Below are 21125 nucleotides of genomic sequence, written 5' to 3'. Positions count from 1 at the left end.
ACAAAATGGGTTCCGGAAACAAAGAAGGTTAGAAGATAATCTGTTCTCATTGACACAGTGTATTGAAATAGCAGAAAAGGAACACAGGCCCCTATGGCTCGCATTTCTGGATATCAAGGGAGTCTATGACAGTGTAATCCAAAAGGATTTGTGGGACATACTGGGCACTCTAGAGGTGGAAGATGGAGTAAGAAATCTTTTAAAAGATATCTATAAAAGTAACAAGGTGCTTATAAAATGGGAAAACAAGGTATCTGGGCCTATAGAGATACAGCAGGGGCTTAGGCAGGGGTGCCCTCTGTCACCTCTGTTGTTCATGCTGTATTTACAAGGATTAGAGAAAAAATTAGAGAGGAGCAGACTTGGCTTCAACCTTTCCTATTTCAAGCAAGGAGAATGGATTAAACAGTCATTACCAGGACTGATGGATGCGGATGACATTGTACTTATGGCTGACAGCAAGGAAGACTTGCAGAGATTAATGGACATCTGTAGTAAAGAGGGAGATAGCTTAGGTTTGAAGTTTAGTAAACAAAAATCGGCAGTCATGACTTTTAATGATAATCAGGGCAGCGGGCATAGGATACAGGAGGTTACGCTGGAGGTGGTGGATAAGTACAAATATCTTGGAGTGTGGATAAACAATGGGGCTGAGTACCTAACGGAACATGAAAAATATGTGACGGCTAAAGGTAGCAGAAATGCAGCTGTAATGAAAAATAGGGCACTGTGGAATTACAATAGATACGAAGTGGTGAGAGGGATTTGGAAAGGGGTGATGGTCCCTAGCTTGACTTTCGGCAATGCGGTCCTGTGCATGAGATCAGAGGTTCGAGCAAGGTTGGAAGTTAAGCAGCGAGGGGTAGGTAGACTGGCTCTGGGAGCACACGGAAATACACCAAATCAGGGGGTACAGGGTGACATGGGATGGACGTCATTCGAGGGCAGGGAAACCAGCAGCAAGATAAAATTTGAGGAGCGATTGAGAGAAATGGCAGAAAAGCGGTGGGCAAGGAGAGTTTTCAGTTATTTGTACATGAGGAATGTTGATACAAAATGGAGGAAGCTGACCAGAAAATTGTCAATCAAATATTTGGACTGCAGGAGGGGTGCAAACCAGGAAACAGGGGTCAAGAAAAAGGTTAAGGAAACAGAGAGGGGTCTGTGGAAAGCAGGGATGCAGACGAAATCAGCACTGGACACATACCGAACTTTCAAGCAAGAAATTGCCAAAGAAAATATCTACGATAATTCTAGGGGAAGCTCTTTGAAGCCAGGACGGGAATATTGCAGACTAAGATGTACCGAGTCAAGTACCAAGGTATAACCACGTTGTGCTGTGCGTGTGGAGAAGAGGAAACGGCTGAACACCTCATACTTTTCTGTAAAGGGCTTAACCCTACAGTGCAAAGCAACGGGGCTGATTTTTTCAATGCATTGAGGTTTAGGGACAGTGAAGGCAAAATAGACATTAAGCGGGTAGAAATAACCAAACAGAGGTTATCTGATTGGTGGATAAAATCAAGGCAGGGGTGAAATTTCACCCACCACAAAGTACAAAATATGTTAATAGTCATGGCTAGGTGGCGTATGCCACCGCCCGGTTTAAAGGGTTCAGCCTCATCCATCCATCCATCCGCCCGAAAGCGCCATCTCGTTTCTCTCAAACTAACTGCTCTGCGAAAAGGGTCAACATTCACCCTTTTCGCGGAGCAGTTTGTTCTAGAGAAACGAGATGGCGATTACGGCGGCGCGCCATTAAAACCCCTTGATGTTAGAAAGTAGCAACACGCTTTGATCTACGCCGCAACGCCCTGCGCCGGCGCGGTCAACCTCCTCTTTTTCTTCCCCTCTTTCGCGGAGGCAGCGCATCCGCCACACTGAATGGCTGCGGCGCTCGAGACTACCCCGTCAGGTGACCCTGACGTCACGAAAACGGCGTGAAACTTGTTTTCGCGCGCCTTTAGTTTTTCCCGCTCGCCATGAGCAGTCCAAGTGGTGGTCACCCTGCCACTCCGAACGTGTGTTTCCCAAGTTTTCCCATCCTTTCGTAGGAATCTGAGATTCGTTCTCCGTGAAAATGCCTTGCTGCTGTGCGTTTCAATGCAGCAGCAGGCCAGAGAAAGGGCAAGCCTTATTTTATATCCCCCGAGGTGAACGGAATGTTGTGCGTCGGAAGCAGTGGCTCCATAACATCGGGAGAAGGGAATTCGCCCCTTCTAAGCATGCCGTTCTTTGCGAGGTGAATGTTGCAGCTTTCCTCATATTTGTGGATGAAGTTGCATGGAGATTTTAATGCTCTTCGCAAAGCCGGACTCTTCGTTCAGTTTAATACAGAGCACCGATAACTGTGCATATACTTTTTTTTTTAAGTAAGTCGGCTGAAATTTTCGTTGACTCTTCGAGCCGTGACAAAGCGTTTTGTGTTTTCGCGCGTGCGTTAGTTTTCAAATGTATGTAATTTGTGAGTTAATGCCTGTAACTCATATTTTGTAGTTGTGTACGTGTGTATATGCGTGCGTGTATGTGCATGCGTGTATGTGTGTGCATGTATGTGTCTGCGCGTGTGTGTGTGATCCTGGCGCCTGATATTTGTGAAGCCAAGGAACTATTTTACTCTTACTGCGTGCTTATTGTATCTTTGCAAAGTTTCAATACTGCGAGCATTTTTTTCTTTATGTACTTTATGTTGCGAAGGCATGAACCGCAATATATAGGTGGTATTATGTATTATTCGCGCAAGCTCATTAAGTACAAGCCACGCGCTTCTGATAATCTCCCTCAATTCTGATAAGCTTGACATCTTGAAGTCTGCAAGTTAATTATCAAGTGCCAGTCTTAGCAGTTTCCGTGTAAGCAATCAGCCTTTTTTTTTTTTTTTTTGAGAGAGAGAGAGAGACTTAGGTTACTCGCAGAGGTGATGGAATGTAATTTCTCGTCGTTTCATAGTGACGTAATACAGGCGCGTGTGTAAAGTTCTATGTTGGCTGTTTCGCAAACGCAGCACGTATTTCGCACAATGGCATTGGTACAAAGGCTTTTGGCCCACTGATTTTGGCGAATTCACTTTAAGTAAACTATCACATTTCTTCTTGGTTACGTTCTCCGAGCCTTTTAAGAGCGAAGATTGTGAACCAAATTCTCGTTTATACTCTACGCTGCTTATATTGTATGCACCCAATACACCTCCGCGTTACGGACAGCCCAAGTGGCGACGTAGAGGTAAACAGCTCAGCCACTGCTTGGTACTCATTTTTTCGGAGCGCTTCCGCTTGTATTTATCGAAGCGTCATCAAAAAAAAATGTCACGACGTTCTATCGGAAACGTACTTTCGTCATGACAGTTTCACAAGGGATAAATTCCCATACAACGCTTCAAAAGGCCGAATAAACAAGCGCGCGCATTGATTCTAATGCGGCTGCAGCGAGCCACTGGAGGGTTCAGCGCCGCGCCGGCCCGGTGAGGGGGAGAAATCCGAGGAGAATTGAGGAGGAAAGCGTGCGCGCGGGGTGAGTGTCGCTACTTTCTAACACCAAGGGGCTTTACGCGCCATACGTCGCCTCAAATGGATGACATATGGTTGACCAGTTTGATAACAGTTTACTTCAGCTGGTTTACCAGTTAGCTTCAATTGGTTCTTTTCCAATTGGACCCATCGACTTTTTTGACTGGGGTCAGCCAACAGCAGCGGCGGCTGTTGACTCCCGCCGGCCGCCACCTCCAAGGCAGGCTAGAATAAGAATTCTAGCCTGCCGATTAAGAATTCGGTGACCGGTTTCACTTTTGGTGAGGCACCTACTTAAACACTCCGAGCACTTCCCAGTGTTCTTGCTACAACACTCGCTACAGCCTAAATGCAAACTGTTGGTATTTGCCAAAATTCTTCCGACACAAAAAACAGTTATGCGCAGTCATATTCTAAGACGGAATGCCGTCCAGTGGAGGACAGAATGGTGAAACGAAAAAGGCCTCTTACCTAAGATGTAGTCAGGGCCAAATTCATTGTTCCACCAGACCGCAGCCTGGCCTTCGATGCACCAACCTTTTAGTGCTGCTTGATGCCACCATGTCCGTAACGTAGCTCCTGCTCGCAGCTTCCAGAAACTGTTCTTTGCTTTCGTGCAACTTCTTGTTTTCGGCACCGGGTTTCCGTTCAGCCGTTTTATGTACGCAGCAGGCAGGGCCCGGACACAGATTGCCAAGATCAGGAAAGAACACGTCAAGAGCCGCAGTGAATGCTCCACGGGCCTGTCAAATGTCTGATGGTGCCCCAAGATGTCTGAAATTGGTATGGAACACTGACACCATTCAGATACAGCCAGTAATTTTTGACAAGCCGTAGACATATAGCCTAAATGTTTTTCATCACACAATTCTTGAATTTAATAACGTGCTGACCAGTAGCGCACTCAGGATCTCTGCCAAGGGGGGGGGGGGGGGGGGGGCAATCACTTTGCATAATATGCAATTTCCTTGCTTTAGCCAGAGGAATCCTTCTTTCTAGGGTTTTACGTGCCAAAACCAGTTCTGATTATGAGGCACGCCGTAGTGGAGGGATCATGATTAATTTTGACCAGCTGGGGTTCTTTAACGTGCGCTACAACGCAAGCACACGGGCGTATTTGCATTTCGCCTCCATCGAAATGCGGCCGCCGCGGCCGGGATTCGATCCCGCGACCTCGTGCTCAGCAGCGCAACGCCTTAGGTAATCCAACAGCAAATAAAATGTCTAATGATTATTATAATAATGCCACCAAGGATGATGATGCTTATTCCATCAGCGTTTTACTCGAAGCTTTAAGAGAGCTTGATAGGGCCAAGAAGCCGGGCTGCAGAGCAGTGTACGTGGTCATCCGTTGAAGCTCTTGCCTAGACGGTCGTGGCAGCAGTGAGTGGTGGCAGTGTCTGAGGAGGTCACTTATGACCGAGTGGGAGAACTCGGGAATGTCGGTAAATTAATCTTTTTTTCCGCCTAGAGCTGCTTCAGTGGAATTAAGCGCAATGCCATTGAGCACGCGGTTGGCCCTCCTTGAATTTAAGAGTCAATGAATAAATACAAGACAATGTTAGAATGTTTTTGTTAATCAGGAAAAATTGGACCTCAAGCCACCTTCTGAATTGTAATGACAATGTGAACAGAGCACTGAAGGCACAGATGAACTGGTGGGGCTGGATGCGTGGGGGGAGTGGGTTAACTAAGCCTCTGGGGGGTTAGAACCCCCCCCTCCCCCCCGGCAGTGCGCCACTGGTGCTGACCAAACAAGCCACGTGACTGCAGGCTAAGCTGATCCATTCGATCAGATAAATAGTTTAGAGGATAAGGAGTATGTGTATCTGCACTACTGCTCCACACTCAGCCTGTACATTGTACAGCTCTTGAATTTTTGCAACAGCTGTATAATGCCTTTGACTGCAGCTAAGTGTGCCTGGTTCAGGTCTTCCACACTGGAGAGAATAAGCATGTAAGGAAAACAGCGGTCTTTATTTGACTAGAGAACATTGGTGATAAAAAAGCAAGCTATGTACACATTATGCAGAAGGTGTCCTGTACAAGAGGGGAGCCAGCCTCAGCTGGAGCCAAACACAGGGTAGGCCATGGTAGTCTTCAGCAGCGGGTTGTGCTCCTCGAGCGAGTTGTGTGCATAGTGCTGCACCAGGCTACGCAGTGTGGGATGTGTGGTGAGTGGCTCTGCAAAGCCGTAACCACGTTCAGTGCGTAGAATTAGGCAGTGGTTGACCTTGCCCTCAGCAACAATGGACAGTGCAAACTGCCCCGGGTTCTTGCTGGGTCTCACCAGGAAAGTACCATCGCAGCGACCTTCAAGCAGGCGCATGGCTTGGCTTCGGTCACAGTCTGCTACAAACCAGCTACTGTCAGGAGACACCTCTTCCAAGCTGCCACTTCCACCTCTCCTGCATTAATGTAGAGAACACGTGAAGGTATTTTTATGGCATGCAGTACTAACGTCTTATCCCTTCCCCATGCCTTGCACATATACAGTAGAATGTCTGTGATACAATCTCCTTTTGGCTTTGTGCAGTATCATGCAACTTGTCGATCATTTGCTAAGACTTTGCAACTTTATCAGGATCCGGTAACTCCTTGCCACCCAGTCTTGCTGCATCAGCAAGATCATTTGCTTTCTTGCGTAGCCTTATTTCTGTATTTTACGCCTTCCATCATCTCGGCGTCCGATGACGATTAGGAACTTTTATATATTTGCACCCGTTAGATTTGCACGATACGAAGTAGCTTCGCAGTCACAAAGTAAAAAGATTCCCTTGTCTGGTGCAAATCATGACCTTATCACCATAAGGCAGTAACAAGGATGCAGCAACGAAAGAAACTCGGGATAACCAGGCAATCTTGAAATGTCGGTCTCGGAACACGCGATGTGCACAGCTCTCTACCGCTAAATTGAGCGCAAACGCCCCAGTGGTTCAAATTAATGTAAGCCAAACGGAGCACTCCCTGCGTGCCATGTGACTGCAGTAACGAAATGCAATGCTAGTTCTCCCTTTTTTGCGCTCGCTTTTGATGGAAAACTGGCAGAGTTGGTATTGATTCATGGCAAACGAACAGCACTGAAAATGACGAAACACGTGGACACAAGACAAGTGTTGACTATCAATTGGAAAACTTATTGAACAAATTTTTCTGACGCATTTTACTTTGAGAAATTCAATTATTTCAATAATGCACTGGGTGTCGTATCTCCGCGTGGGTGTCGTATCTCGAAAGCGATCTGCGACGTGGAAAAATGGCGCGCACGCGCGCCTCCTCTTCAAAGCGATTTGCGACGTCAACTATGTTCAACTAGAGCCGGTAACTTCGTATGCGCCGTGTTTTCGACGTTTAGTTCGCTTTGAAGCGAGAGGCGGCACGAAGGTCAATTCGCTCGCGGCTATAGCTATGGCATTCATAGGTCTATAGCTATAGACCTATGAATGCCAGTGGCGCTGAAGAGATGGCCAAGAACAGTAATTTGACGACGTCCAAAGTAATTCAATTGCAGGCAGGAACGTTGGAAAACGGCCGCAATGGCTGACAGACGCATTAAATGATTCACAAAAGTTGGTGAAAAGACTATCACATCGTCTTGATAACACAGACATGTAGACAATTTATACCTGCGAACTTAACATGATACTTGGTAGCACAAAAACGCGAAATGAGAAATAACCGTGAGAGGAAAGACTAGCGCTACACTCACAACTGTTTATTCTGAAGCAGGGGATGCTATATATACACAAACATACACATGCACAAACGCATAAAACACACAAAGGGTGCCAGTCAGCCGAAGGCAGTGTTGTCACAGTTAAATACTTAGCCATCTCATTTCTGAATCATAAACCGTAACAGTCGTTTGACTCGCGATGTTTGACTCACGTTCCTCGCTCCCTCGCCGGTGCCTCGAGCGCAACGGAAGAAGGCGTGCTTCCCCCATGCTTTTTCTTGCGCGCGAGAGATTTAGACGCGGTCGTCGGCTCCATTCCCACGCTTTCACTTGCACATACAGCATACGGCCACGGTGACGGCATTATTGTGGACTTCATACGGAACATCTATTAGCCAAAACCAATTTTAGGGCCACAACGCGTCATAGACACCAACTTTAGATAGCAAATACGGATCTCAATGGCTATACTTTTGCTGGCAGAAACTGAAAATACGTCATAGGTGTCGCCCCCGGCAGTTTCAGCGGCCAATGCCATCGTCAAGCCACCAAGCCAAGCGAAATGAAAAGTCAAAATGGCCGCTCGGGCCGGCTAGGGGTGGCAGTTCGCAACGTATGATGCTGGAACGGTCCCACAGTTGCGACGCAACAGCGGGGTTACCAATGCATTGGGTTCTATGGGGACTGTGCCGGGAGTGGCCAAAAACAACGTAACAGCCAGGAAAACGCAGCACCCGGGAACGTAAGAGCGGGGTTCCTACTGTATATCTACGATTTACAAGCAGCAAATTTTCACGATTCACGCTATCGAAAAAGAGACCACTTTAGGCGTGATAGCAGAAAGCAGCAAAAACAACCTTCAGGAAGTATGGCTGGCGCACACCATAGATCGAGCATGCATGAAGCAAACGGCGTCCCGGCCGTGATGTCACTCTGGAGAGGGCGCCACTTCAACTTCTCGCCGCTAATACTGTAGACTCTTGATAAACAGAACTTCAAGGGACCGGAAAAATTATTCCATTTAACAGGAGTTCCGTTTACTAAGAGAGATGTGCAAAAAGTGCAGATTTATGAGCGTACACTTTTAATACCATTTTATGGAACTCTAAGCACTAGAAGGTGAATGTACCTGATAGTTTTTCAGAAAGCAATAAAACTGCAAGAGGTTTTGGCACAGCACTCACAAAGTTTATTTGGCTACAATTAGTCACTGTGCACTAAAAAATGCACCAATTTTGCTTTGTTTGAATCCTTTGAACTGCATATTTAGGATCGTTTTTTTCCATGGCACTTAAGCTTTGGTCAAACATTTCAGAAACTGGTTCCTTCTGAAAAAATTATTGAGGTACTGCACAGCTAATTCTACTCCTTTTGTGGTAGGCTCCACAGTAGCTACCCCTTCAGATTCCTCTTCCGGCTCACTTTCCTCTTCATCACACACCTCAGCAACAATGCTCTCCACCGTGTTCTCAGGGCAAGTCACAACATCACTGTCGATGTGCACATACTCATCAAAGTCCAGATGGATTTCCTTTAAAGCACACTGCTCTATTACCTCCTGCCTCTCGAGGGCATTTTCACTGTCACATTCAGGCAAATCCTGCAAGTTGGATGTTTATTTTATTTATTTCAACATACTGTCAACCCCATGGGGGTTATTACAGGAGTGGGTGAACAATTTGACACATATATGTACATTTGCAATCCTGGCTTAAGAAAATACAGGATAGGTGGGAAGACATACAAAGATGCACATAATATTGTTACGGGGAGAATATATATACAATGGTTATATTTACAGGGTAAGGCGCACAACGCTGCAGCAATCGTTCAGGAGAGCGCGTGCACACCCGAAAACCACCCGTCGTCGTCGTCATCGTCCAAGCACCGACCACAGGATCGCCGCACGTGACATTACCCGCCGGCGGCAGTAGCACAGTCCCGGTGCAATTAGGGCCCGGGCCTAGAGTGGTACGGTTTAAGACGCGAGACATGGACTATGTCACTCGCGATTGTTGCAGAGGCCGACGTAGGATTTAGCGGAGCGATTTCATAGGTCACATTAGTGACCTTGCGTACGACGCAATACGACGTACGATACAAAGCTACCGGCGCTAGTTGCATTTTGTCTGCAGATCGCTTTGAAGATGAGACCTGCTCCGGCGCGCACTTTTCCACGTCACGATAGCTTTCAAGATACGGCATATGGCGCCAGCGCGACCGCCGCTGAAGTAAACTCCTCCCTTGCTTGCCTCCTCCGCCGTGCCTCGCGCGCGCTGTTGCTTCCCCTCTCTCCACTGCGTGCGCAAGATTTGAATCGGCTGAGCCTCACAAGCTTTTGCTCGCACATACAGCGTACGGCGTGCGGCGACGATGTTGCCGTGTTTTGACTTTATACAGAACCTCAAAGCGACGTCTACGATGACAGCAGAAATGCGCCTCGCAATAACATCTGCTTCTGCGCGGTTACTACTTGAATTGGATTTGACAGTGACAGCGAATTCGCATCCCCTACCGTCGGATTCTTCGCGTTACCGGGAGCTAATCTCGAAGGCCATGCTCTTGTGCGTGGCAATCGGCAACAGCTGTATGAGCAGGAAATACGTCATGGTGGCCATGTTTTAAGTTCACTATCGCTGGCAACTGTCGTCCGGGCATCGCAACTCGAGAATCGAACATCTGAACTCGAGAATCGAACATCTGCGTACATGAGATTTTGCCAATTCCATACCTGCCAACCTCGCAGCATAAAAATTCGGGAGACCGCCACGCGAGGGGGAGGGGAGTCAAAAAAGTTTTCACCCCCCCCCAAATTTTTTTTGGTGGGGCGGACCGAAACAGTGCGCGTGGTAGGGTCCATACTTGTCCCGACTTCACAAATTGACAAAGCACAGAAACTTAGTCGTGTATGATCTCCGAAATACCTTGCAAGTATCGCATTTTCCGGTGTATAAAACGCGTTTTTTTCCCCTGAATTTTTCGTCGGTGTGTTATATAGAGCGGTACGACATATGTACGCGTTTTTTGTTTTTTTTCGGAAAAACTGCAGTCAAAACCAAATTCGATGTTATGGCCACGCAAAGCGCGCTTGACTTAACTACTCCGGCTTGTGTGCGCGATATATCGAGGTGCCGGGTTCTTTTCGTGATCGAGTTCTTGAGCGCCGTGCGAGAAGGACGGAGCAGCAACGCAAGCGGCGGTAGGACGACCGCGAGTCGACCGACCCCGAAGTCGTCGTATCTGCAGATCGCTATCAAGATACAGCACGCGCCGCTGCGCAAACTACGCAGTTGCTACTTGAGGCTTCTTGCATTCGTGGTGGTGGCGGCGGCTGCCACCACAATTCACGGTGCGTGCGGGTGACGAACTGCTCCCACACCGCTTTTTCGAATGGTTATAGTACAGGCTGAAAAAAAAAAAAAAAAAAGTGGCGGCCACTTTTTGGGTGATTTGAGGTCGCATCCGTACAATCGGGAGATGCGAGAAAAATTCGGGAGGCTCCCAGACAATTTGGGAGAGTTCGCAGGTATGCGATTCTGTGCCTGTAGAACAAGAAAGGAAAATAGTATGCTCTAACCGTTTAGTGGGCAATGGGGGCTGGGTGGGGGAATCTTCGCGACTACGTATTAACGAGGTTTGACTGTACTTTGGTTCTAGGCAACATTGAGGGGAATGTTGAAAATCGAGACTTTCTAAATTTCTTCTTGAACTGCATTGGGTTTTCTTTGTGCTCTCTACGGAGAAGCCAACATGAACTCTCACCTTGAGGTCTCCTGCTGCCCTGAAGAGTCCTGCAGCAGCTTGTTGATGCGGTCCTTGGGCACGCCGCGAGCCTGTAGCCAGGCCTGGCACTTCTCGCGCTGCTTGGCTGCTTGAGCCACCTCTAGCTTGAGGCCGTTGATCTCGCGCTCCAGCTGCTTGTAGTAGGCCTGGGAGGCACGAACCTCATCAGCGAGCCGGCCCTGGGCTTCGCGCAACAGTGCCAGTCGCCGCTGTAGCAATGCTCCATTCTCTTCTACAGCCCGGTGCTCCTGTTCACCACTGCAGCAGTCACGCCCGAAGTGTCGCAGTAGGTCTGCCTGCTCCTCAAACATGGCAGCTGCCTCATCAAATGATTGCAGCGCCTGGCCCTTGAGTTGCAGCTCTTGACTCAGCCTGTTGAACTGGTCGTGGAACTGGTCAAACTGACGGCTGCGTGACAGGAACTCACGGTTGGTGTCCATCAGGCGCTGGCCCACACGTTCAACATTCCACTCCCGCTGGTCCTCATCATCAGGCTGGTGGTACTTAGACACAGGGTAGAGCAGCCGCACGTTCAGGAAATTGTTGTAGTGTTCCAGGGACTCGCGTCGGTAGTGGCTAATCAGCTCGGGCACCGAATTGAAGGTGAGAGGCTCGGAGAAGCCGTACTTGCCCGCCCGCTGATAAATCTTGATGAGCTTGTTGCTCCCACCCACACGCAGAGTCAGTGTGTAGTCACCTGAGCCTCGATCCAGTGCATCCCGAACCAGAAATGTGCCATCAGCAGCATCCTTGAGCTTTTCGGAGCACTCCTCCCTGCAAGACACAGACAGTGAGCAGCAGTGAATGGGCACCAACTAACTGTCCATCTTTCAGTATGCACAGCGCTCACAGAGACAGGGACAAAGAAATACACTAGACATGCGCCGAATCAACTGTTGTGAGCCAGCGCACGTCCAGTGTATTTCTTCTCTTTGTCCCCGTCTTTGTGAGCGCTGCATGTACCAAAACATGAATGCGTATATTTTAAGGCACCAACCTGGATATGTCACCCCAATACCACTCAGCTTCCAGGAGGCTCCGATCCACTGGTGGCTGCTGGCTGGACCTCGATGGCCGCCGAGGTGGCAGTGCTGCACACAAGTCGCACTATGCTACAGGAACTCTTTTGCTACTGTATGGCAAAATCATGGTACCAGAAAAAAAGTCCTGGCCTTAGAAGAGTGAAAACCCTACCAGGCGTGCCACCATTCTGGAAGGCAGGCAAGGGCTCTCCCCAGTCTCCACGCAGCAGTAGTATCTCAAGTACACGTCCATGCCACCGGGCATTACGCGCCATGGCCACCACCTGCTCCCAGGGTGGTCGCAGCACCACAAAGGCCAAGCTGTGTGCCAGCCGCAGGGGACGCTCACACCGGCCCCGGCTGTGGGCCAGTCTGCAGATACGGCAGAGGTGGGCCATCAGCGCCCGCAGGGCCCGGCAGTGCACAGCAGGCAGCTGACCCACGAGCCGCACCACGCTTGCCTCGTCACCAGCCTCTGCAGCATGAATCCATCAGCTTGAATGCAGACTAGTTAAAACTAGAGTGTCTAATGGGACCAAGCTTAAACAAGAAAATGGTTATCGGCAGGGTGTCAAACCAAAAAGCTTTTGAGTTAGGTTCGAGTTCAGACTTTGCATATCTTCTGGTTCAGTTCAAGTTAAGCTCCAGAGCAAAAACCCGCTAATTCCTCTCCCTCTAATACCTCACCCGCTAATTTGTTGGAGCGAAAGATAGTTCATTTCTACCCTAACGTGATTGCAAACAGATATACCTCCTGCGCCGTTAATATTATACAACAAATTGAATACACTGTGACCCGGGACATGCAGGTACACTGAGGCATGTTTTCGAGGCCCATGCATTGAATACACACCTAATTCCATTAAGCTGCACCTGTAAGTTGACTTCCACCTGTGCACAACTGGCCTGTTGAGGTTAAGGAAGGACTGATACATTAACATTTGGTAATGAAACACGCCTGTGTCACAGGCGTGTTCTGTTCTGTACAGCCTGCAACAAAGTTGTAACAATGCACCCATGCAAATTCTGTTATTTTCAAGGGCTGGAACTTAGAAGCTATCACATTATGGGCTTTTGCACCATTTTGTATTTTGCTGTACAGTTGATAAAGATAAATTATTTTTCTTACTACGCGGCACTGCACCGACCAAGCAGCAGCTACCAAGATTGTGTTTCTTTTTGTTTAGATGTCTTATTTTGCAAAGCTACATGACCTTACATCAGTAAAAATTCCTTAATGTTCAAAATAAAAATAGTTGACTTCTGTTAATTTGATCTTGACGGGACCAACCAACGTCGTAAACCAAGACGTAAAACACGTCTGTTCATTGGCAGTTATTTGTCCTTATTCCCAACACTCCTGAATCCAATGCGCCCACCTTTTCAAGTTCAAAGTAGAAAACTAATGTAGAAATGACAGAGCTCCCAAATGAAGGGAGAAATCGAATGTGCACCCAGTTATGTAGCAAGAAAAACTTAGCATGCCTCCAATTCAAGCAAAAAAAAAAAAAAAAAAAAAAAAAAGGACTGACAAAACCAGCGAATTTTAAATTCACAGAATGAAAATTTACCTAATGTTTATCATCATCACTCTTGGACAGTACTTTATCGCTGTCTATTAGGAACATGTCACCCTTCGTATGGTCTACAGTGCGTTTGATAGCCATTTATCAAGCGACTCCGCAACATCGCTAGCAGGGTTGTGGCCCACGCCTAGACTAACCACTTCGCTAGTTAGTTCTGCAATGTATACAATAGAGCTTTACAGAAAAGCCATTGAAATGGAATCATGGGAGTTATGAGGGCACAGTTCCAGTTTGTGCACTTCCAGTAGGTGGGTTTTTGGCCACCGAGCTGGTGAGGGAACCACCGGACTGGAGACTAGGCATAAAGCACATGCAAGTATCTGGTGTTACAACCGGCCGACTCTGTATGCTCCGACTTACTGCATTGAATTCGGGACACATGGGGTGGCTGTTTAAAAGGGCGAGCGACGTGCATATGCCGCCCAGATTTTATGCCCCATGCATGTATACACTTGAAAGGCTTGTGGGGTTTTAAACGTGCTCTTGGGACAAAGGAACGACACAGCAGTGCAGACAATCATAAGGAAATTTATTGCGCATTTTCTAGCCAGCGAAATTATAACAGATAGAACATGCTGATGGGCCCATCGATGACAAATCGAGGAAGTCCGACTCAAGTGACCGGAGAGAGAGAGAGAGAGAGAGAAAAAAAAGTTTGCTCCCATGCTGGACACCAACACCTAATTGTTTGCATGTATGGTCAGGCAAATAGTGGAGCGTTCGAACGATCGGGTTTAACCATCTCAGTGTCCTGCTCCTAAAGCCAAAGAGGAACAGGCCACTCCCTTTCGCACGAAACTTGCGCCTGCTCTCGTACTAATCTGCAACCACACCTACTGCCGCCGGCGCTTAACTATGCGGAAAAGCCGGATTACAGGAGACAGGCGAGAGTCGAGCGTCCCCAGAGGCTTCATATCCTCACCGGTATGACACCGCTTTGTTTTACATAGAAAATGATCAATAAATGCATTCCTCCATGAACAAAAAGCACTTCACAATGGTGTGCCATCCACTAACAGCCAACAATAGCGCCGGCAGGCCTTGTTCACTGGAACCATGGTTGACAGTGCTTGCAATCTAGCTCGTGATAGAGTGCTTCCTTTCTTTTTTGTCAACACGATTAATGTTTTTGCATTCATGTTGCACCTAAATACAATCAACTTTCTTGACGTCAGATTGAAAAGCAAACGTGCAAGCCATGCGAGCTGCCAGGCTGAGACAGTCGGTGTGACGTTGCCCACCCGCGAAATATCCGCTATATCCGAAATTTCCGGACGGGGCCACTTCTGTGGCAGGCATCCTTACACACCGCATCCTGGAGAACAACACTTCACTGTTCGGTTTCCCCAGCAAAGCATCATTCTCTTTTCTCGGTTAGCATGTTTGTGCGCTGATTATTTAATGATAAAATCATACCAGTTCACCCATCATACTGTGCTTTCACAATTAGATCTCACTAGTGTGCAGTAGCTGGTACTAGACGGACGCCAAATTGTACCGTGTGCCTCACAATCGCAATGCGCTTTTAAGAGTGGTCCCTTGTGCATTAAGCCAAAGCTTTACATCCATTGTGGGAATCCTCGGGTCCCACGACCGCCGCAAACGCGGCGAACGTCGCGTCAGCCGCATGCGAGCCACCGAGGGTGCAGAGAGGGAAATTTTTCCTTTCGCAGGAGCGCACGGGAATCGCAAGCGCTATCAGCGGCACCGGGGGTGTCACGTGAGATCCCTCCGACATCGCCCGAGTCTCTCTGGTGACCAGCAAGCGGCGATAGCGGAAGGCTTGGCCGCCGCTCCCGTTTTCCCGCACATGGTTAGTCAACCGCGTTCTTGCCGCAGTCGCATGTATTCCCCAGTGGTAAGTCGGAAGGGCCTTCTTTACCTAGTGTATTATTCTCTTCGAGGGAACCCTCAGCGATGTCAACTATAGCTAGCTGGCCTGCTCGACGTGTTAATTGCAGTAGTAATAAATGCTGTCCTAAGTGTACACGTGGTTTCCCTGAGCTTGTACCGGACCGCGGTTGATGCGCAGGCACGTGCCAACCGCGGGGCTTGGTGTGCCGAGGCAGAGCGCCGTTGGCATCCTCACCCATATCCCGACACCGTAAGCCAGCGTTTCATGCGAGAACCCACAGAAAAATTGTCACTGAGGCCTAAAAGTGCTGCGCTGATCCAGTTAAGGCCTGAAAGAGTACCAAAACAATGTAACACAACAAAAATGGCTTTGACTATCACAATAGTCGACCAAAGAACTGTAGTAAGAACATTCTGGAATAAAGCAACTGGTTCTTCATAATATGTTTTTACATCAGCAAGAAATATTGATGCAGCAAGCCATGAAAGAACCGGCACCGACCACCAACGATGAACAAACGTTGCAGAGCTAATGCTGTGATGCAATGACATTATGTAAACAACAAAACACCGAGCTGACGCACTATGAAAAGCTTTCTGTAGTACTGCAGTGGTCCCATTTTATACATACTGTAGGATTCTGGAGTCACGGTTTCGGAGTCTGGCGTCAAACTTGGGGTCGCTCACTAGCCTACGCCACTGGGGCGTCCCGAACAAGCTTGCTCGGGTTACAATAGCGTGCAAATAAGCCCTTTATGCGCATGTCACCATGTATGCTGTCAGTAGCTGCCAAGCAATTAAAACAGGTGAAAAGGGAATCGTGCTGCTGCAGCTATATGCTGGGATAAGCAGACAACTGAGTGCTGTCACTCAAGGCTCCCATAATGTATATAGCTGCAGCCGCTTGATGGCGCACTCCGCCACTTTCACTAAAAGACCTATTCTTCGGAATGCCAAGGACACACAACGGAAATTGTCGCAACTAGCTGAAAATTAAAATTACTTATTGTTTGAATGCGCCTCGTCATCATCAAGCAATGCAGGAAAGCTAACTTTTAACCATCTTGTGGTGGCAACAGGGATGACTAGCGATAACGCAGGCTAGGATGACTGTGAGAGTTGACCAATGAGAATGCAGTTTTGGTTTCGTACTGGTCTGCACTGCCCAAGCAATTTATAGACAATTTTTCTTGGAACAAATGTGTGGGTTAGAATTGGGTAAATACTGTAATAATTCTTTCTAAGCTACCGTTTTTGCTTGAAAATATTGCTGGGTTAGGCCAAAAATAGGTGTTTTCAACACGAGATTCAACAAGGTGCTGTCCTTCCTGCTTTTTTGCACCATCATGTTCACATGAAGCATTACCAGGTCATGCTTGACACCAGAAAGAACTGGACAGAATGCCAGGAGTTTGAAGATTATAGACTTCTTGTGCATAATTGGATTACAACTGCACCTCATCTGACCGTGCACAGCATTAAGGTAGGTCACCACCTTCGAGAAAAATTTTCACAGTAACGGTCCGAAAGTTACAACTGCACTTTTGGTGTGTAAAGCTTAGCTATTTTAAATGTTTAAAATCAGAAAATTGCAGAAAATTAAAATTCTTTTTTTATAAAAATCAAAATGTGCCGAAATATGCATGTTGCGCCAACAGTCATAAGTGAAATATAGTCGATGCGATTCAAATGCGACTTGGCAGGTATGTAGTGAGAACAACAGTCTGTGCATCTAAGCACCATCATCACCGTATCTCAAAGCTGAGGCACGTTATCATAAAAAGAACTAATAAAGATGATATCCTGCAGGTTTTGTTTTACCCAATTGGCCATAGTATAAAGAGTTACTGCTCGTTTTCATTAATTCTGCTTGAATGCACAGCTCTATGTATAACAAAACAGCACACAAAATTTTAGGCGAAAATATTTATTACACGGAGAGTTATCACTGTTCGCGCAACTGCACAAAGCAAAAAAACATGTTTTGAGAAAAAAGGGTTTAAAGATTTCAAATGAATGTTTATGTAATAAAAAACATCAGAAATGCCTAAAATCCACCAGACTCATAGCTTGGGCCCTCCTTGGAAGCGGCACGGTCTCCTTTTGAGCGAGCTGATGCATGGATTTTTTTTTCTTGCCTGCTTTGCATCTCCACCTGAGTTGCACGCGGCCTTCCTCACACAGCAGCAGACACTGCTCAGGCATACCATCGTCGTGTTGTGGCCATGTTTTTCATATTTCATAGAGTACACAGACTTTCTTCTTGAGTGGATAGCGCTAAATCCACGATGTTCAAAAAGCGCACGAAAAAGCACACGCGACACAGACGCAAACGCCACGCGAACGCGCGCTAAGTAAACAGAGTGTGCTGTATCGCCCCGTAGCCCTTTAGAGGAATTTTTTAATGAACTCATAAAATGACTTGCACTTGAAAATGAACTAAAGCATACTAAAATGATGTAATATGCATTCTGAGAGACATTTATGATGAGGTAACAGACTCCGTGGTATCAGAAACCTTCAGTTTCGGTTTCGGACGCATCTAGGAGGGGTTGGAAAAATCGCCAGAACTTTTGAACCGCTTGGGCTATCAAAATAATTCTTTTTGCTAAATATTCTTCAATAGACAGGGAATCAAAAAATATTAATTTAAAAAAATTTATTTTTGTCCGAAAAATCTGTTTTCGAAGGTGGTGACCTACCTTAAAACAGAACAGGAACTTAAGGGGCGATGTGGGTCTTAAAGCAAAAATGTCTAAAATCATTTTTCTTTGAGGTGAGGTGCTGTAAAGGTGGAGCGCTGTAACTTGTACATATTGTCGCGATGAAGTGATGGTTTTTATCTGTGGGCACAGGGATGAGGCAACTTGGAACTAAATAAACATTATTTGGGCGAACTTGTGCCCATAAGAGAACTTCTTGGAAAACTATTCGGCGGCAACAAAAACAACATGTGCGGTCGAGCGGCGGCAGAAAGAAATGGCAGCCCTCTCACCAGTCCGCCATCTATAACCGCATCGCTAGGCATCTCCAATGCGCTATCGAGGGTGACGTTGAAAACGAGTTGAAAGTGGTGCTGCGCACAGAAACGGACACCAAAAGAAATAAACGCATGTGGCAGTGCTCCCCACGAAAGAGTATCGTTTCGATGCTGCAAAGAAAACAATGCAAATACAACATGAAACTTGAAAGCAAGTAACAAAAAAGAAATAAAAAACAAAAGATGGTCCGCGAGTCCGCTGAAGCTGGAAAAACTTCACGCGTAGGACATAGACGACTTCGAGGCGCGCTGGGTGTCATTGAGATTGCGTCACTCCATACGGAACAACGTCACACGTGAGTGACCCAAGACGCTGTGTGAGCTTCTCAACGAGACCGCGACGGCAAATCAGTGTCCACGCCATCACAAATTGTAACGTCGGTCATTGGTGTGTTGGTTGGGTGGGAAGTTACTAGCAGTTATCAGCCCAAGAAAAGTGACGTCGTTTGGCGGGGCTGGGTCGAAGGGTGCTCTTGACAGGCAGTCGGCATCAGAATGTTTTCTCCCCGACTTATAGACTACTGTCACGTCCAACTCTTGTAGCCGTGTGCTCCTGCGAGCCAGGCAACCCGATGGGTCCTTCAGGTTGGCGAGCCAGCACAAAGCATGGTGGTTACCGACAACCTTGAACGCCTTGCCATACAAGCAGGGCCGAATTTTCTGGTTTTCGAACCATGTGCGAGCAGATGCTTCGAGCGAAAAAAAAAAAAAAAAAAAGACATTTCGCAGCTTTTTCTCCTCCGACCACTTGTTATACGATGCGACCCTCTCGAACATGTCTAGCCAATCTTGCGAGTCCTCGCATGGGGAGCCACAAAACTTCGGAGATTCCTTCGGTTGTTGAAAAGTGATCGTAGCGGGTGCAGCGGCATTGGTAATGGCTGTAGCAGGATGTGTTTCCACATGGCGTTCAGGGTCACGCAAGAGTCCGTACTTCGGGGGTAGCCCCAAGCATCTACGGCTGGTCCGAATTTCTCCCGTGTCCTCTTTCTTAACGACTTCGGTGCATACTGGGCTGGTTTCTCGGCTTGCCGGGGACAAGATTTTAAGGTTTTAAAGGTTTTCAGATTTGATATGATTATTTATTTTAATAGACAACAGTGTAGCTAGCGTTGATCGGGACCCTTACATCCTTTTTAAGACTTTTTTCGGACTGTTTTAAGCCACTTGATTTGACCCATGAACTACCAACTGACAACAAATTGCAATTTTTAGATTTGAAGTTAATTTTTGCAGAAACCCACATAAGCTGGTATTACCATCCTAGGGCCAACAAACCACTCCTTTCGTATTTTTCCTCCCACTCGAAGCTTGTCAAATGGGCAATTGTGAACATGTGCTTCACCAATGCCATGAAAAAATCATGTCCTGTCATGATATCCGTAAGCATAGAGTGAGCAAGCCAGTCGGCTTACTCCTCTTATCCCAAAGATGGGCTTGTTTCCGGGGCACAAAGCTTGTTGAGGAAGTTCAAGACGAGCCACAGTGAACAATCCACAGAAAGAAAAAAGACGGCGGTGATTCCGTACATGCACGGTATTTCCCATAGGCTGAAAGGGATTGCCAATAAGGTGAGTGTGAGGTTGATATTCTCTGCTCCAGAGAAGCTATCAAAGTTGTGTAAGCTGACAGACCCTTTTTCCAAACAATCAAAGGGATGTAAAGTCAAGCATAGGAATAAGGATGTGGAGTGCTCGTGAGGGGTGGTTTACCGTATTCCGTTTACTTGTGGTCGGGTATACATACGGTAAACTGGCAGATGCCTTAATGAAAGGCTTGCAGAACACAAACGTAATGTGGTAAAACCAAGGGACGGAAACCTTTCTGAACATTGCCACAATTGTCCCAGCAAAATGTGCAAACCAATGTTCGGCATATGCGCAGTGGAGGCCAGGAGCAAGGACCGCAGCATGCGAGAGATAATCGAAGCCCGGCTGATTCGGAAAAAGAGGGAGCAGACTGTGTTGGTACACCGTCAGTTAATCTTTCCGACAAGGAAATTGCGTTCCTGGACGGTATTGACGTGGGCATATGTAGAGTGATTTATCTTTTGTTTTTTTTGTATCCTTCATACCTGCTTCGCTATATATTTGCCTCTGTGTTTCAATAAATGTCAGTTGGAAGTTAGCGATGTCATGTGTCTCTGTCACGTTCTTGTCTTTTTTGAATTGCACTAAAGGCTTAGCCAATATGAGGAGAGAGCCTACCAAAGGGGTTCCCACACTTTCTGGTGTTTCAAAACCCCACCTGGCTTCCCAGGGTGCCATGAAACCCCCCCCCCCCCCCCCTCCACACCTTTAGTTTTTGCCACATATTTGCTTATCCACAACTTCGCAATGATTGTTAGCGTGAATGAATCACTGTTGTGAAGACAACCGAAAGCAGAAGTGATGGTTTGAATTGTTAATTTCAAACTAATGCAAAAATCTACCCAAGGGGGAATGGAGTCGGATTCGTTTTGGCTGATCGCGGTACCCTCAAATACCTTTTGCGGAACCAAGTTAGCAACCCCTGCCCTAACAAGTCCCAGTATTCATACGTCAGTGTGAAATATTTATTATTACACAAAAAATTTTATTTAGTGCAGTTTGCCAGGGCTGTGCATTTTGCACGCAGCAAGAATGTTCACATGGAACAGTTTGCACATTTGGCCACCAC

At 47.1% G+C, this 21125-nt stretch overlaps 1 protein-coding gene across 2 annotated transcripts in view; it reads right to left on the bottom strand.

Annotated features, from left to right (window-relative positions):
- Positions 1-5464: 5464 nt before the first annotated feature.
- The window catches only part of LOC119433196 (phosphatidylinositol 3-kinase regulatory subunit alpha-like), a 143347-nt gene continuing 127686 nt past the window's right edge, over positions 5465-21125 (bottom strand). For both annotated transcript variants that reach the window (XM_037700344.2, XM_049659248.1), the window contains exons 9-12: positions 12160-12462; positions 11963-12056; positions 10945-11739; positions 5465-5914 (exon numbers count right to left, since the gene is read on the bottom strand). In XM_037700344.2, the coding sequence (XP_037556272.1) occupies positions 5569-5914; positions 10945-11739; positions 11963-12056; positions 12160-12462 (1538 nt within the window). In that variant the 3' untranslated portion in view covers positions 5465-5568. The remainder of the gene's footprint in view (positions 5915-10944; positions 11740-11962; positions 12057-12159; positions 12463-21125) is intronic.

The sequence above is a fragment of the Dermacentor silvarum genome, chromosome 11 (assembly GCF_013339745.2).
Source record: "Dermacentor silvarum isolate Dsil-2018 chromosome 11, BIME_Dsil_1.4, whole genome shotgun sequence".
In the NCBI taxonomy this organism is placed as follows: Eukaryota; Metazoa; Arthropoda; class Arachnida; order Ixodida; family Ixodidae; genus Dermacentor; species Dermacentor silvarum.
This window is presented reverse-complemented; position numbering and strand designations above follow the sequence as displayed.